Source organism: Belonocnema kinseyi, chromosome 3 (genome assembly GCF_010883055.1).
Source record: "Belonocnema kinseyi isolate 2016_QV_RU_SX_M_011 chromosome 3, B_treatae_v1, whole genome shotgun sequence".
NCBI lineage: Eukaryota > Metazoa > Arthropoda > Insecta > Hymenoptera > Cynipidae > Belonocnema > Belonocnema kinseyi.
This window is the reverse complement of record NC_046659.1, coordinates 89,703,590-89,721,926: the sequence shown is the minus strand read 5'-3', so window position 1 is coordinate 89,721,926 and position 18,337 is coordinate 89,703,590. Positions and strand designations below refer to the sequence as shown.

General features: G+C 35.9%; 1 protein-coding gene across 1 annotated transcript; it reads right to left on the bottom strand.

The window, feature by feature from the left end:
• Positions 1-3,118: 3,118 nt before the first annotated feature.
• LOC117169485 (farnesol dehydrogenase-like) lies at positions 3,119-5,885 on the bottom strand. The gene is made up of 5 exons (XM_033355890.1): positions 5,602-5,885; positions 4,178-4,343; positions 3,968-4,094; positions 3,754-3,883; positions 3,119-3,605 (listed from the first exon to the last, which is right to left on the bottom strand). Exons 1-5 carry the CDS (start codon positions 5,731-5,733, stop codon positions 3,414-3,416), a joined length of 747 nt encoding a protein of 248 aa, XP_033211781.1. The 5' UTR covers positions 5,734-5,885; the 3' UTR covers positions 3,119-3,413.
• Between the last annotated feature and the right edge of the window lie 12,452 nt (positions 5,886-18,337).

The window sequence follows — 18,337 nt, the reverse complement described above, 5'->3', positions numbered from 1 at the left end:
TTTTAGTCTTGTTAGTCTGTTGTACTAAGCCAGTTATTTAAAAGCTTGGTGAAACATAGATCTATCCAAGGGTCATTTTCGATGGTAAAGTATCAATGAAGACTTTTAGAATGGGTAAGAAAATAGATCACCTATTTTGTGAATGGCCACATACCAAAATATTAATTTTAATCTATAAATAATTTTCTGCAAAAAATAGTAGAATTTTCTACCCAAAAAGATAAATTTTCAACAAAACAGCTTAATTTTCAACCATAAAAGTATAACTTTTTAAAAAAGTTTTATAATTTTCAAACTTGTATTAAAATGTACAACTAAAAAGATATTCCTACGAAGGAAGCAACTGCAAAAAATGTGAATATAGACATAAATAGAGAATTTCCAAAAAGCACGTACGCGAATGAAGGACCTCCCCGCAGTGGAAGGAAATGCACTTTTTTCGTTAAAAAATTTCCAGTCTTAAATTTCGTACGATTTTCAATTAAAAAAATTAAAGTTCATTAAATTCCGAAGAGCTGGACGCTCCGAACTTTTCGCTCTTCTTATTGTTTATTAATAATTTTTTCACTCAAACTATGGAAAAACTGAAATTTTGTACATAACATTTTTTAATGTTTAATGACTGATTATGTAAATTATATATCGTCTTAAATGAGTGTTTAGTATCTCATAGAATGCAAATAATTGCTGTATTATTCCATTTATTTGTTATAAAACAATTTTATGAACAAACTGACAAATAGTCTTATTATCGGTAAAAATTTATGTTTGTTGCTAAAAGTGCTTCATATTAATGTAGAAATGGCATTTCATTACAAAACTAATTTAAAAGTTCATAATTATCATTGGTATAAACAATTCTTGTGAAAAAATTTTAAAATTCGAGATTTTTTCAAGTGGTAAATAAATTAAAAAATTATGCCCATTCGCATAGAAACTTTTTTGCACTGTACATTTTTTAAGCTATTGGACGAATAACTGCTAGTCACAAAAATATTAGAAAAGTTAACAATAACTACTGTTATTAACAATTCTTGTGACAAAATATTTAAACTTAAGGTTTTATCAAATTTAAATTTTCGTTGATGTCCAGAATGGGTACGGATATTCCTGAAAATAATATGTCTTCGATAATATTTGGTAAAATGGGGGCTTGTCTACTATGTCGGTGGGTTATTCTCAAAAAATGTTGTACTGAGCGAATCTTAGCATTTCGTATTATGATTCATTCTCAATATATTGCGATTGAAAACCCGATCTTTTCCAAGAAAAATTGCCAACAGTTGGAATTTGTTTATCTTAATTGTTTCTGAACATTGAAGTTGTTATATTTTAATAAATATTCTAAAAGATATATTTTATAGGAATATACGTAGTCATTCAAGCGATTAAAGAAAATTAAAACTTAACAAAAACTTAAATTTGAATATTTTGTAACGAGAATTATTTATAACAATGGTTATTGTCAATTTCTCAAATATTTTTGTGACTAACAGTCACTCATCCAGTGCAAAAACAAATTCTATACGAAAGGGCCAAAGTTTTGAATTTGTTTACATAATTTGTTTATAAAATTTTAAATTATTATATTTGATCGAATATTAATAAATATTTATTATTTTAGGAAATACCTGCAGTCGTTCTTGCGATTGAAGGAAATTATGATTTTAAAAAACTCAAATTTTAATATTTTGCCACAAGAATTGTTTATAACAATGGTTATTATAAACTTTTCAATTATGTTTGTAATTAAATGACATTCTTACATTAATATGAAGCACTTTTAGCAAACATAATTTTTTTACCGATACTAAGACTATTTGTTAATTTCTTCATAACATTTGTTTATAATTAATAAATTAAATAATGAGCAAATGATTTGCATTCTGTGAGTCCCTAAACATTTATTCAAGACAATATAAACTTTATCTAATCAGTTATTTAAGCGTAAAAAATTGTTATGTACAAAATTTCAGTTATTCTATACTCTGAGTAAAAAAATTATTGATTAAAAAATAGAGGAGACAAAAGTTCGGAGCGTCAAACTGTTCAGAATTTAATAAACTTTAATTTTTTTTTAATTCAAAATCAGGCCAAAATTAAAGGCTTTGGACATTTTTGAACGAAAAAAAGGCATTTACTGCCACTGTGCCCCCTTCCGGAAAAAAACGATAACAAAATCTCTTGACTATCGCCCCCCCCCCCCAGAGATATTACGAAATTTAAGTACGGTTCCTTATCTAATCGTAGCAAAGTTATTTTATTTTTAATTTTGAAAATGTTTTTTTACAGTAATATATTGGATGAGTTTGAAGTATATCCATTCCACTTAAGAGAATTTATAAGAAAGGGAAAGAAAAATCAAAGGACCTTGGATTTAATACTAGTAAAATGGCTTCGATACAAAAAAATTTAATTCTTTGTCAAATCTATGGATGTATGTACTATTTATATTTGTAGTATAAGGACAGAGTGCTGGTCTAACTGATAGTTTAGTTGAGTGCCCTCGGTTGGGGTACTGATATATATCCTAATTTTTGTTTGATACCATGTCTGCTATGAATGCAAATTAATATTGATAATATTATGCTTATTACCCTCAGAACGTATTTTGTATCAAAATTCCGATATGCTCCACTATACTTCAAGAATTTGAAACATTCTTATGTTTTAAATTATTATTGTAAACATGTTTTTCTTATTTATCTGGTAAGAAATAGCCACGATAAATTGAAACTGGCATCTTCGCGCAAAGAAAAAGAAAGCAGGTGAGAGTAGACTGCATTGTTTTACCTGAACAAGTAAATGCTTAGCATTGCATGTACCACAAACCAGACACATTAACGTAATTAACTAAGAAGCTGGAGGAAAGGTAATGGATTTATAACATTTATACTGTAAAGGTAAAGTCTATTGAATTTCATATAATAGTACAATGTTACTCTTACTTTATATCATTCTTAAATTAAATAAATGTTTCGTAAAACAATTTTTCTCATTAGTTACAGGATAAAGGATACATGATCAGGGAGGTACAATTGGAGATACCATAGGAAAGATTAGGTTACAATTTTTAATAAATTATTGTGAGAAAATAGATAGAAACGTACTGAACTCATTTTGAAGATCTTCAAATTTGACCTTTTTTATTTTATCAAGATTTATACAATTGTCAGTTTTCAAGATGTAATTTATTAATGACAAGCTTCCAGATAATATAGTCAACAGCGATAGTACTGGCAGAGTACAGCGGAAATTCTATATACATGTAGAATCATTAATTAATTATGAGATCAGCACATGCATGATGTTTTTTCTTTGTCTGCACGTACTTGTTTCTTCATCATGCAATCTCAACTTGAAAAGTAAACAATTATTACATTACTAGGCATATATTTCAGAATAAAAAATATTTAGATGCGTTCACCAAGTGGTCTAATTGTCAATTCTGTAATTTGAACATGTGGAGGGGTTCCCAGAACATAAACCACAGAGGCAGCTACATCCTCAGGTTCTAGAGCGGGTTCCTTAGTAACCAATGTTCCAATATCCGAATTTAAACTTGCTTCGGTCATTTCCGTTCTCACGTATCCTGGACTGATACTCTGTGTAAAATATGTCAAATTTTTAGTATTGATTATTACATTGTTATATAGTAATTGTATTTTTTGAAAGCTATTTTCCACTACAGAATTAAATTGTCATATTATTAAATAAAAAGAATCGTTTTAATGAACACGATTATACACAAACCGTTGATCTTATTTTACTTCCAAGTAATTCTATTTCCAATGTTGACGTTATTGCTGTTACTGCATGTTTTGTTGCAGGATAGACATTAAAGCACATTTCCGGAATTCTCAATATTCTGTGACCAGCAATACTGAAATTTATATTCAAAAGTTATGTGAAATTTCTTTCTTGACATACATGTTTTTAAGTACTGAAAAAACTGTGATAGACCAACCTGTTGATATTTATTATGTGACCTTCTTCTCCAGCTTCCTTCATCATTTTCACGGCTTGCTGACTACAGTATAATAATCCCATAATGTTCACACCAATGACTTTATCCCAGATTTCTTTGTTTGTGTCTGAAATTTTTCACATATTCAGAATTGCTGGGGAATGTTTAATGGTTTATGCGTTCTCAACGTTTATTAATACATTATAATACCTATTATTTTTCCGGGAAGTACAATTCCAGCATTGTTCACAAGAACATGGGCACTGCCTAAATTATTTTTTACCCAATTGAATATTTTAGTAACATCTTCTTCCTTTGAAATATCGCATTCGAGGGCATAAAATTTTCCTTTCCCTTTAATCGTTTTCATTTCATCCTAAAAAATAAAATTATTCTGAAATAGCATCACCTCATTCGGATTGAAATAAAAATTACTGGGTGATTTTCAAAAAGTTAATCACTTTAGGTCCAAGCTGTTTCGACATTTTCTTTAATCAATAATGATTTTTTACAAATTTAGTAAAGTTATATTTTTTGCAGGTCGGGTGTTTTCCCAATTAAGCTATTAGAGAGATCAGAAGAAATTTTTTTTTCCGAAATATACTTTCTTCAGAAAATTATAATCTTAAAAACTTAAAACATTTATTTTCCATCATGTTAAAAATGACGTTAATTATTCTCTGTTATTTAAAGAGTTAATTTGATCGATAGTTTTGATTTCTATTTCTACATATTGTGGGGTGACATCTATACTGATCGATCGTAACTACTCTGCTGATAATACAGATTCCCTTTTAAATTGAGTGCATTTTAATGATTTTGGGTTACTAAAGAAGAATGAACAATCTTTTAGAGATAGATGTTTGAAATATCGCTTTAGTTTTCCTTCTTAGATTTTTGTCTGGTCAGGCAGCATTGTTATGTTAAGATAAAACTTGAAAATATTTATTCAAACTATTTAGTCAGGTGGATAAGGGAGCCAATTATGCATTTTGTACCAGAAATAGATGAATTTTTTAAATGTATTTGGCATCCTAAGAAACGTTTTTAGGGTGGGAGGAAATCAAGATAATGGACTTATTTATACCTGGATATATAGAAAAGTTTCATTATTTATTGTAAAACGGTAAAAAAGAATAAGCTTAAAAAAAAGGAATTTTAAATGTAAGAGCTGGAAATATTCCTGCAGCTTTTTTAATCCATTTTTTATTTTATTGTTATTTAAAAAATCGGCTCACTGCACGGGCACATTATCATTTTGTTCATTGTTATTTTTTACGGTTAAAACAAAAAATATACGTTTTATTAACAAATGGTCTACAGATAATTGGTAGATTTTTTTGAGATGAAAAATGTTGCCTAGCAAAACTTTTGCTTATCTTACATAGTCTGTCCGAAAAATGAAATTTCTATATTTTTCATAACATGTGGATGCCTCTCATGTTCAAAAGGTTTTTGACGGTTCATCTACTTTTAAAAATGCAATATCTAATGACACGATTTGCACAATTCACTTTAAAAATGGATACAAACCGCCGTACTAATTAATAATGCGGGATGACATTGATGAATTTATACAAATAACAGTAAGTAATGATGACTATTTTTGCATAATATTTTAATATAATGTTTACCTCCATTTTTTGCTTTCTTCGAGCCAATCCAACCACATTCATTCCTTCTTTAACTAAGGCCTTGGCAGTTGCTAATCCCATGCCAGAAGATGCACCAGTTACTATAGCAACTTTTCCAGTCCAGCGATACATTTTTATTAAATAAAAAAATCAGTATTTACGAGATTGAATGGTAAGAGCAAAAAGATAAGTGTTCTATTATTTGATGCGATGCAGCTGACAAGCAGGGGATAACTGCAATATTGAAGGACTTTGATTCTATTTTTGCTCAGACTAAACGGAAATGCAGTTGCTTGCTTTCATTTATATACATGCGACATTGAATGTTATGTGACCACTAATCACATTTAAGTACCAACATCATATGGTTGAGATACAATCGATTGAATGCCGATGACTTGCATATCTGTAATTTTGTATAGATTGCATTATATTGCTATTTAATTAGATTCAACTGCTTCTTTTTTAAAGGAAGGCTTTTAACGACCTGCGAATTTCCAATTATACATTTTTGACATATTTCGATATCATTTGACACCAGGAGCACGAAAATTTAATTTTTTTAAAATATTTATGTGTATGTGTCTACTTTTTCTGTTCGCGATATCTCGAAAAGTAAAAGAACTATGATCATGAAATTCGGACGATTTCTATCTCCACTTGATATCCAGGTCTTATAGAATTTTGAGCTAGTTCGGCCATTTATAAGTGGTTTTTTAGTTGAACCTTTTATGAACGGCCAGTACCGATCTACAAAGTTTAAAAAAATGTGTGTATTCTGTTTATATCAGAAAAACTTTGTCTCGTATTAAGAATACTGAAGCACTCTATCCAGGGTTGGGAAGTAACTAGTTTCATTATATTGACTGTAACTAGTTACTTTTTTTTTAGTAACGATTGTTGTAATGAATTAGTTTTCTAAGTTAGTAAAAATTTGTTAACTAGATATGAAAAAAACATAAAAAGGTTTTTGAGGGCTATCTACCTAAAAAAATAAAATATCTTATAACACGATTTGCACAATTAACTTTAAAAATGGTCACTATTCGCCGGACTAATTCATAATGCGGAATAAAATTCATAATTTTACACAAAATAATAGTAAATAACAATCACTATTTTTGAATAATATTTGAAAATAGTGTTTACGGTCATTTTTTGCTTTCTTCGAGCCGATCCAACGACAGTCATTCCTTTTCGAACTAAGGCTTTAACAGTTGCTAATCCTATGTCTGCAGAAGTACCAGTGACTATAGCAACTTTTCCAACATAGCGACCCATTTTTACTAAACGAGAAACTAAATATATTAAATATTCACAAAACTTGAATCGTTAGAGCAGAAACAAAATTGCTATATAATTGGTTGCGAGGACGCTAAAGTACACTGGAGAACTGCAATATTGAAGGGTTTGAATTCCTCTTTTCCCTAGTATGAACGGAAATAGGGCTGCGTGCTGTAAGTCTTATATGTGTCATTCAGTGCCATGTATCCAGTATCACACTATTAATCTATAATTACCACTATCATATTGTGGAGATAAAATCAATTTAACGCACATGACTTGTAAATCTTTAATTTAATATTGGTTGCATTATATATGTTTTCGTTATACACAAAATTTAAATTTTTTAAAAGTTCTCGCAAAATACGTGCTAAGATACCTGGTGTGCGACTTGGTGCACCCGGGTTGTGGATTCACCATTTGGAATTGTTTTCATCATTCACCAAATTTAAATTTGTAAAAAGGTCTCGTAGAATAGTATTAAACTACATGGTGCTCGACTTAGTACACCCGGATCGTCGACGCACAATTTTTAGTTAGTTTGGCTGTTGAAACAATCTAAATTATGAAAAAGTTCTCGTAGAATACGTGCTAAAATACCTGGGGCGCGACCTGGTGCACCTGGGTAATCGACTAACCATTTGGAACTGTTTCGTTATTCACAAAATTAAATTTTTTTTAAAGTTCTCGTAGAATGCGTATTAAACAACCTTGTACTCGACCTGGTGCACCCGGATCGTTGAGTCACTATTTTGAGTAATTTTGGCTGTTGGAACAATCTAAATGTTGAAAAAGTTCTCGCAGAATACGTTCTAAGATACCTGAGGTGCGAACTTGCGCACCCGTGTCGTTACTCACCATTTGGAATTGTTTTCATCATTCACAAAATTTAAATTTGTAAACAGTTCTCGTAGAATAGTATTAAACTACCTTGTGTTCGACCTGGTGCACCCGGAACGTTGACTCACAATTTTGAGTAATTTTGGCTGTTGGAAAAATCTAAATGTTGAAAAAGTTCTCACAGAATACGTTCTAAGATACCTGAGGTGCGACCTCGCACACCCGGGTCGTTACTCACCATTTGGAATTGTTTTCATCATTCACAAAATTTAAATTTGTAAAAAGTTCTCGTAGAATAGTATTAAACTGCCTTGTGCTCGATCTGGTAAACCTGGATCGTTAACTCACAATTGTTAGTTATTTTGGCTGCTGAAACAATTTAAATTTTGAAAAAGTTCTCGTAGAATACGTGCTAAGATACCTGGGGTGCGACATGGCGCACCCGGGTTGTCGACTCATCATTTACAACTATTTTCATTATTCAAAAAGTATAAATTTTGAAAATGTTTTCGTCGAATACGTATTAAACTACATGGAGCTCGACCTATTGCACCCGGGTCGTCGGCTCTCAATTTTGAATTATTTTGGCTGTTAAAACAATCTAAATTTTGAAAAAGTTCTCGTAGAATATGTGCTAAAATACCTGGGACGCGACCTGGTGCACCCGGGTAATCGACTTACCATTTGGAACTGTTTTCGTTATTCACAAAATTTAAATTTTTAAAAAGTCCTTGCAGAATACGTGTTAAGATACCTGGGGTGCGACTTGGTGTACGCGGGTCGTGGATTCACCATTTGGAATTGTTTTCATCATTCACCAAATTTAAATTTGTAAAAAGGTCTCGTAGAATAGTATATATCTCAGTTTCTCTTCATCATACTAACCCAGTTATCAGAGTTACCCCTATCGACAATACAAGTTGCGATATGATCGAACATTTTTTAGAAATTTCAATCTCTTTTATATTCTGAATTCTTGTGAATATTTTTCGAGCGTAAAAATTCACGTTTTGAAACATTTTTATGCAAAGTGTGAGCTCTTCATTTTTCAAAAATTATTTAGTAGCCAGAACAAGTAAATGCTTAGTATTGCGTATAATACATCTCAAATGTTTTTAAGTAATTAACCACTAAGCTAAAAGAGAGGTAATAGATTTAAACTTTTTATGGTCTAAGTGTAGTCCATTGAATTTAAAATGATCGTACTATTACTCTTACCCTATATAATTCTTCATACAAAAATTTTTTTTGAAGGTAGCAATTTTTCTAATCAGTTCCTGGATGAGGGTTACATGATGAAGGAATTGCAATGAGAGAGATCAGAAAGAATAATTAGACTGATTTTTAAAAACATTTTAAAATTTTATTTATTATTGCATGTCAGCTATTGAATAACAATTGTGCCGACTCAAATGCAAACCCAGAAATACGATAAATGTTCAAGGTGTTTGTAGACAGGGGATCTACATCACATCATTAATTACTTCCTTGATTGTTTTGGTAATTATAAACTTTCCTTAAAGATAATAGAACAATATAATAATATATTTGTATAATCAAACAGTTGATCATTATTTCACAAAGCTTTGCCTAAATCTTATCAATTATTGTGAGGAAAGAAATGTAAATGTACTGCACTGGTTTTGATTTGGTGATTTATTCGACAATAGACAAAATTGTCAAAAATGGAGAGTACAGCAGAAGTTGTACTCTCATGCCGTTATCAATTAGTATCTCGATTTGTTTGATTCTAACAAATTAAGTACATACTTGATGTTTTCTTCTTCTGCACATACTTTTGCATTTATCATGTAATCTTGACTCTTAATTCAAAAAAAATGATACTAATATTAGACATATATTTCGGAATAAAAAATACTTATAAGTATTCACCGAGTGCTTTAAGGGTCAATTCAGTGATTTGAACACGTGGAGGGGTTCCCAAAACATAAACGATAGAATCTGCTACATCCTCAGGTTTTAAATAAGGCATATCTTTAAGCATCCCCAATATTTCGGTATTTTTATTATTCACTTCGAAAATTCCGGTTTGTGTTATTCCTGGACTGATGCTCTGCAGAGAAAATGAGATGAAATTAAAAAGTGTATTGAAACTCATTAAATAATTATATACTATTGCTTTGTAATGCATATATTTAAATGATAGAAGCTATCAAGAAATTAACAAATAATGAATACATTAATGAATAAGAATTTATACATACTGTCGATCTTATTTTAGTTCCAAGTAACTCTACTTGTAAAGTTGTTGTTATTGCAGTCACTGCATGTTTTGTTGTAGGATAAACATTGCAAGCCAAAGCTGGATTTCTTAATATTCTATGTCCAGCAACACTAAAATTTGTATTCCCAAGTTATTTGATAGTATATTATGCACCCCTTGGCGCATACGATATTTTTTATAACAAATGATTGATTTCAGATATTTCTCGAATTACAGTTATGATTTCAGCCCATATTAGATTTCAAATAAGGGGCCATTCACAAAATACATGATACTGTTCCCAGGAATTGCTGCCCCTCCCCCCCCTGCGTGATACCTTTTCCATTGGTCTTAAAATGGAGAATGATACTTCGGCAGACCCCCACCCACCCCTAAACGTATCATGTATTTTGTGAATGACCCCTTAATGAAGCATAATCCACATTAATTTTAAAGGTAACTTATGGTAACTTACCATAAGTTGCCCAAAATTCAATTTTAAACATTTATATAAATTTCCGTATAATCATGAAATTTTTGATAATTTATAGTAATGTTACTGTTTATTCTGCGTTTGTTCTGGGGCATGTGGGTGTGGTCGATCAAATAAATGCTTCTAAGTTGTTGGACCTTCTTTATTTCTTCGAATTGAACACATAAAGCAAGGAAGTAATTTAATTAAATAATAGGTCTCCTTCTCTTGCTTGGCGACAGCGAACTGAATTGTTGAGAGCAGCGACTGGCGACGTCATGGTGGTCTAAGTATGCCTCGGCTCCGAGAGAGGAGCTGCTAGGCTCGCTTTTGAGCGAACATCCCGCTGAATGACCTGAGGTTCAGACCTGACTAGGATTCGACCTAGTGGCCACTGGCCATTAGGTCGAAGCAGCGACAAGTCAAGCAAGATTACCACGTCTCCCTGGGATAAGTTGAGCTGTGAAGAGTGCCATTTAGTGCGCTGCGGATGAAACCAGCGACCCTCCGCAAGTGAGTTTTCATGGACTTGACTCCTGCCTCCCATAGGCCCTCAAAGTGAGGAGTAAAGGGCGGAATGAAGAGCCAATCAATTCCGACTTTAACTAACGAATCTTCTACGCATCCTCAGTCGATCTCAGCCTCTTTTAGCAGCTGCCTCAACTCAGCATCATCGCCATTAATGTCGTTGAATTATCATGCCAGAGTTCGGTGGGTTTCCCACGCCGTCCAACAAATCGGGAGCCCCTACCTCTGAGCTTGTGTATTTGAAATGGCCTGGTGTAACCGACGCCAGCACGTGAAAAGGGTCGAGCAGGCATGACTCTTTTCGGGGGTAATGAGGCCATTTGTTGAATCATCGGCCGCTTAAAGAGTCTCAAACATATGGTGCAGGTGCACAACTTTGCTCTGACTTTTGATTTACTTCCAATGATCCATGCTCGGCGTATGAGACATGAATAAGTCAAACGAAAGCCACCGTGTAGAGCTTTAGTGTGGGCCCAATCGATTATCAATAAAGAGAGATGACAGCGTCTATCGAGGATGACGGGATGCTGCTCCTCGAATGAAAGACTCGAGTGAAGAAGCCTGCCCCCAACGCGAAAGACTTCTTGATCGTCGAGAAAAGGATTGATTCTTCTTAATCGATTCCCTTTTGGAAGTATCTTTCCTTGCTTAATGAGTTCTATTTCATGTGGGAAATCTTTCTGTTGGCTTGTTCTCACTTGTATTAAGAACTCGCTGTCGATTTTTAACAGGTTATCGAATTTTAACAGGTTGTCGAATTTTAACAGGTTCGAAAACTGTTCGCAGATCTCCTTCTCTGCGATTTGAGTTGAAAAGCATTGCAAGCGCTCCAACGAATGGCGTCTTGGCTCTATTAAGTAATCCGTCTTTTTTGCGGCATTCGTCCATAATTGAGGATAATCAGTGAGCCATGCGGGGCCATGACAACTGGTTTTAGACGAGGTTGGATGAAGAAGTGCCTCTGGTGGCTATGTCGATTGGGTTTTCAGCGGATGGCACATAATCCCATATCTCCTTGGGTACTAACTCGTGTACGTGACTGACGTAATTGTCCACCAGTTCATTCACGACTGGTTCATCCGAGTACAACCATTGTGGAACAACTTGTGAGTCTGTCCAGGCATTACAGTCCTATAGAGCGACGTTCAATTGCTGTGCTGTAGTTTGCAAAAGTTGCGCGGCCAAGAGAGCCGTTCGTAGTTCAATCCTCGGTATGGTCATGCGAGCGTTCTTCAATCTGCTTAAAACCTTAGGATAAGCGAGCTTGCCTCTTGCAAATACAAGATGAACTTCCTCCGAATTTGAATCAGCAGAAACCCTGGCGTATATGGACGCTGCGAGAGCACGACCTGTTGCGTCCAAAAAAATGTGAAGTTGAGGTTTGTGCGCTCGACTGCGTCCCAGCCAGCGAGGTAGAGCTAGAGTAGAGACGTTATGCTGATCGTTTCGCAACTGTCTCCAACGACTTGCCAGTTTCGTCGTCAGTTCTTGATCCCAATCAAACTTCGTCTTCCAGAGTTCTTGAAGGAACATTTTGGCCACGACGGTTACGGGAGTGAGCCATCCAGCTGAATGGAAAAACCTGGCGATTTCTGATAACACCCTGCGCTTCGTGAGAAGGCCGGTATCCTTCAGTTGAAGGCCGGTATCCTTCAGTTGAGACTGATTGATTCTTCTGCAAACAGATTCTACGTCAGTAGCGCCTCCTAAGAAGTCGTCCACATACAGGTCCTTCTCGATAGATTCGACAGCCTCGGGCAGAGAGCGGCCTTCGTCCTGACATAATTGCCTGAGGGTCCTGAACGCCAGCTATGGAATGCAATTTCCTGAATATGTGACTTTGAGCAGGAAATAGTGCTGTTCTGGCTCGTCAGCTGATGGACTCCAGATGATCCTTTGCATGTTTTCATGTTCCGGGAGAATCCGAATTTGACGGAACATCATTCTGATATCGGCACAGTACGATACAGTACGGCTGCTAAATGATTTAGAAGCTTGGGCCCAGGGTAAAGGACGTCGTTCAAACTGCATCCGGTCGATGTGGAGCTAGATGCGTTAAAGACTACCCGAAATTTCGTGCCATTGTCCTGTCGCTGCCAAATTCTATGATGGGAAATGTAATTAACTTAAACAGTCGAGTCATTTATCTCGTGCAGAGTTAGCTCTCTCATGTGTCTCAATTGAAGATAGTCGTCGATAAATTTTATATATGCAGTAGAAAAACTCGGATCCCGTTGCATTCGACGATGAACTGAGGCTAATGCTGATCTAGCATTCGAGAGACTCTCCCCCAAGAGCTGAATACCGCCAGGCTTTAGAGGAAGTGGCACAACATATCTTTCACTCCACTCACGTTGTTGCATGTTCAGAAAGATACTTTCGCAAGTTTCGTCTTCGCGAGATTTTCTTACAGCCCGAGGAATTTCTTCGATTGACCAAAACTTCTGTATCAGGTCTATTAATTGCTCGTGCTATGGTTTAGTGTCATCAGACTGGACAGTAGGGAGCGTGAGTCTTGGTCTTGGTCAGCCAGCCTGAGATTACCAAAGCAAGATGCCATGTCGAAATTGTAGTAACTTGGCGGAGTAGTGATGCCGATGTGTTTCAGACCGCACACTTTGATTTGGACGGGTGGAAGCTCGGGGTTTAACTTAATATAGACTGACGTTTGAAGTCTTGCGGCATCGAAAATTTGACCATTGACTCCAGCGATTCCAACTCTAACTGAGCGAATCTGATCGCCAAGCCTTCGAGCCAGTCTCGCACTCACAAGGGTTGATTCTGAACACGGATCAATGAGCACTCTTACCCTCTCAGTAAGATTCCCTTCATCACTCAGGCTGTTCATTGATCTTGGGAGTAGTAATTGTCATTGCCGCGTGATGTCCACTTGGCCTGAATTGGACCTAGGGGTCGCGGCATCTTCTTTGCGAGTTTTGGGTGTATTTCCCGAACCAATATCTCCACCAATTCTCTTCTTATTACTCCTGTGAAGTTTGGTATGATGAGGTACCCCTCAGGTGCGACACGACATGAGCGATAGATAGGTCTGGGCGGCGTGATCAACTTTTAGACAATTAAAGAAGAGTCGTTCTTTGACAGCTACATCTATACGCGCGTTTGGGGTCATTTTTGGAACTGCTCGCATTTTCCTGTATAGTGGTTACGTCTGCAGACAGCGTATGTGTGAGACGAAGTTGTTGCAAAGGCTTTGAGAGATCGGGGCCCGGGTTCCTCGTGGCGTCCATGACGTCACTGGCGATCGAAATCATCAAATCATCCTAAGAGCCTACCGGTTGTCCCAACAATGCCAGCTAACTGCGGTGTCGCTCTAATTCATCCACAAATTTCTGCAATCCTGTAGCGGAGTCGTCTCTGAGATAAGAGAGCCTTCTGAGGTCTTGGACGAGTAGACGACGATGGTCGTAACGTGCCTCCAATATTGACCAAGCAATGGCGTAATTATCCTGGGTGATTTGAATAGTTTCAAGAGCCGTCTTGGCTTCCCCCTGTACTCCAGTCTTCAAGTAATACAATTTCTCAATGTCATTGAGAGTCGGATCATTGTGAATTAGGGAGCGGAATGTGTCTCGAAACGGTTCCCAATCCTTACGCTTGCCGCTAAAAGGGGTAATTATGATTCTTGGTAGGCGACACGTCATGGAGGCGTTGGCAGAGCCTGTTACCCCGGCCACTGGTGCTGTTGGTGAACTCGTTGAAGGTGCTAACGCAGGACTGAGTTTGTAACGCACGTCATAGAGATGGCATCGCGCAGCTGTGTATAGTTTCTCCACCTCCAAATATTGATTGTCCAAAAAATATGGATCATCCTGCAAATCAACAATCATCAAAAGTTCGACGTGCTTTGCCATAAAGTCAGACCAATAGCCCTCTAAAAGTTCAAGTCGGCTCTGGATTAACCCATCTGAATGTTGGATGACTCGTACCAGAGCTCGCTGGGAAGTGATCGGATTCATCTCCCTGTAAGCGATTGAAAAGTTGCAGCTACACTGTTAAAAATAATATTAAATTTAATATAACCATGTATATTAAAATTAATATATCAGGCATATGAAATCACCATTAAGGGCGACTATATGAAATTTCATTTACATTCATGTTAATCACTCACAAGAAAAATCACATAATTCCATTTTTCGCAAATTCAAAATAAGTTTAGCAGTAATTTTCGATTGTAAATAATAAAACATGATACCTTCTTCCTGTTAACCATGAATAAAATTGGATTTCAAGTCGAAACGTTCAATTAGGCAAATAAATAACAGACCTAACCTACAATTAACTGTTTTCGCCTTAAACTTGCACTATTTAGAGCGAAATTAGGAAAAAGTTTTACCCATACATTGTACTTTCATAATAAATAACAATTTAGTCGACGAATTCTAGATTGTTAATTTAATTAAGAATATTTGACAAGATTTAAAGAAATTAAAACACGTTTAGTTTTCACGTACTTTGCTATACTGACCTGTATATTAAATTTAATAAATATGTATATTAAATTCACTACACCAATGCATGTGACATTTCAGTAGCGGTAGTGCATATTTGCTTCACACACATGTATATTAAACCTCGTACAGATTTTTCTAACAGTGTATAAGCCTCGACGCTTAGAGCGAGTCGAAACTCGTCGCCTGTGTTCTCCAAATTCGTATGGTGTGAGCTGATCGATACTAAGTAGCAAGCATAAATTCGACGCACTGGGTAACAGTCGAATCATTAATTTGACGCCCTGGGTGCGAGTTGAAAATACAGATTTAACGCACTGGGTGCGAGTAGATTCCTAAATTCGACGCGATGGATGCGAGTCGAGTCCTACATTCGAAGCACTGTGTGCGAGTCGAGTTATAAATTCGACACACTGGGTGCGAGTCGAGACAAGATTGATTAATAAAATTAATTCCGCTACAAGAAAGAATGCTCTAATATTCTCGTTCGATACGTTACTTAAAACGAAAAAGAGAAATGGTCCGAAATAAAAACAGTAGGTTTATTAAAAATTATATTCAAACATTCTAATTTGAATAGAAATGTTTTATTTTAATCACCTTCTTTAATGTAAGAAATATTAAACTAGCATTCTTGATGACCTGTACACTTTATTTCAAGGTTAAGTGACTCTTCAATGAACAGGTATATTATAAACAACATTATATCGTGCAATATACAAAATAGCTTCTTGTTTCCTGATAAATTAAATTCTCAATTGCATCAAAATTCACTTTAGTGATTTCTCTGTTGTATGTGGTTACAACTTTGATTCTTAATTTCATGAGCAGCGAACAGGATTTTGTCAATGGAATGACAGTTTTGATCTATCAATTTGAGTCCAAATGTCCTTTATTTTAACCAGAGAAATAAAGGGGTTTCAATGGTTAAATTCAAAAATCACTGGAGCTCTTATTAACTATCCAATTTTCTCACTTAATTAGTTTTGTTCCTTAATACTCACTCGTCGATGGATTCAGAACTCTTTGAGTGGTGATTCCCTCCGGCTCGAAGTGACCAAATGTTTATTCTGCGTTTGTTCCATGGCAGGTGGGTGTTGTCGACCAAACAAATGCTTCTAAATTGTTGGAACTTCTTTATTTCTCCGAATTGAACACAAAAACGAAGGAAGTAATTTCATTAAATAATAGGTCTTCTCTTGTCCGGGTAGAAATTGCCTCTTCATGCCTAAACTGAATATTGGCTCTCATGAGGCCGCTCGGTCTTTGCATTACCCTCCATATTTGTGCACAGACCACAATGCGAAATTTTCTACATTGTATGTTAAAAACTATTATATCAAATTCCTATAACAATTTCTCTTTGTGTGTACCTTGGTTTGGCACTGCTTATTCAGATATTGCAAAATAATGTTCACATTTTATTTTTCCTGATCCTAATAGGACCCTGTTGTGGTTTTTTAATACTTTCCCCTTTTTTTTAAGCATATAATTAAAAAATTTGTCATAAGGACAACCACAGGATTTCGCCGGGAGCGGGTGCTAATCTGGAAAATTGCACCCGCTTCCAGAGAAATCGCGGTAAAATTTCAGCCACAACCACGTCTCACGACCATGAGATAGGTAGTTACAGTCTGTAAAGAAATCAATACAACGATCCAGCAAAAGCCTCGTGCACCCTAAGAACACGGAGCGACCCAATGACAACCGCCTTCTGCATTTTTCCCGCAAGTGCTCTAGCATATTGTTGACACGCAATGCTTTTTAAGCCATTAGCAAGTGAAAGCTTGGCACCTCCAAGAGCGCCGTTGATGAGGACGATCAATTTAACAGAATATTCTAGGTATAATCGTTGCAACTCCCTTATAACGTCTCGATACCTCTCTTTCTTTTCATTCTCCTTGGTTATGATGTTTTTGTCAGCTGGTGCCGAAAATTCGATAACGAACATGGTTCGCTTCTCAAAGTCAAGAAAAACCACGTCAGGCCTTGAGTGAGCAACAGAAACAATTGTCGAGAATATAAAGTTCCAGTATATGCGGCACTTCTCATTCTCGACAATTGACTCAATTTCCCTAGGAGCATTTAGAGGAGCGATATTAAGATTAATGCCGTAGGAGTGACAGAGATGGTAATAAAGCACTCTTAGTGCCGCACTGTGCCTTTGAATGAAGGTCGTTCCCGCGTGAGTTGGACAATTAGATAGTATGTGAGCTAAATGCTCGGGGTGTGCATGGCACGCCCTGCAGCTATCATCGGGAATGTCTTGGCTCAAAATGTGGCGACGATATGTTAAGGTGGAAATGACACCATCTTGGCATGCAAAAATGAAACCCTCCGTACCAGACTTCATTCCAGGCGATTTAAGGAAAGCAATCGTTAGCGCACAAGACATTGACTGATCCTTCACATTTCTGTGGAAGATACCGTGCATCCTCTTATCGAGGAGCTGTTCACGAAAGTTTTTCTCTTGTGCTTTCTTAATCCGGGCTTTCAAGAGCGAGTACTCGAGATAGATAAGATTTGATGCATTTTGCTCAGCCCTAATACTGAAGTTAAGTCCGAGTGCTTCAGCAGCCTCCTCCCCTGCTTTGTACAGAAACGCTCCTTTGTCCACCTCTTCGTGATTCATGATCATTTTAAGAAGAGGGTCTCTTCCATTTGCAACTCTATGTGCTGTACCTAGAATAATCCTGTTGTAAAGACATTCAAGGCTCAATATTCCGCGACCCCCTTGACGGCGTGAGATGTACAGTCGCGGAACGGAATACTTAAAATGCATGCTTTTGTTCATGTGCATAATCTTTCTTGTCTCGATATCAAGAGATCTGAGCTCGTTCTTCGTCCATGGAAGTACTCCAAATGAATAGAGTAGTACCGGGACGGCAAGCATGTTCGTTGCAGATACTTTGTTCC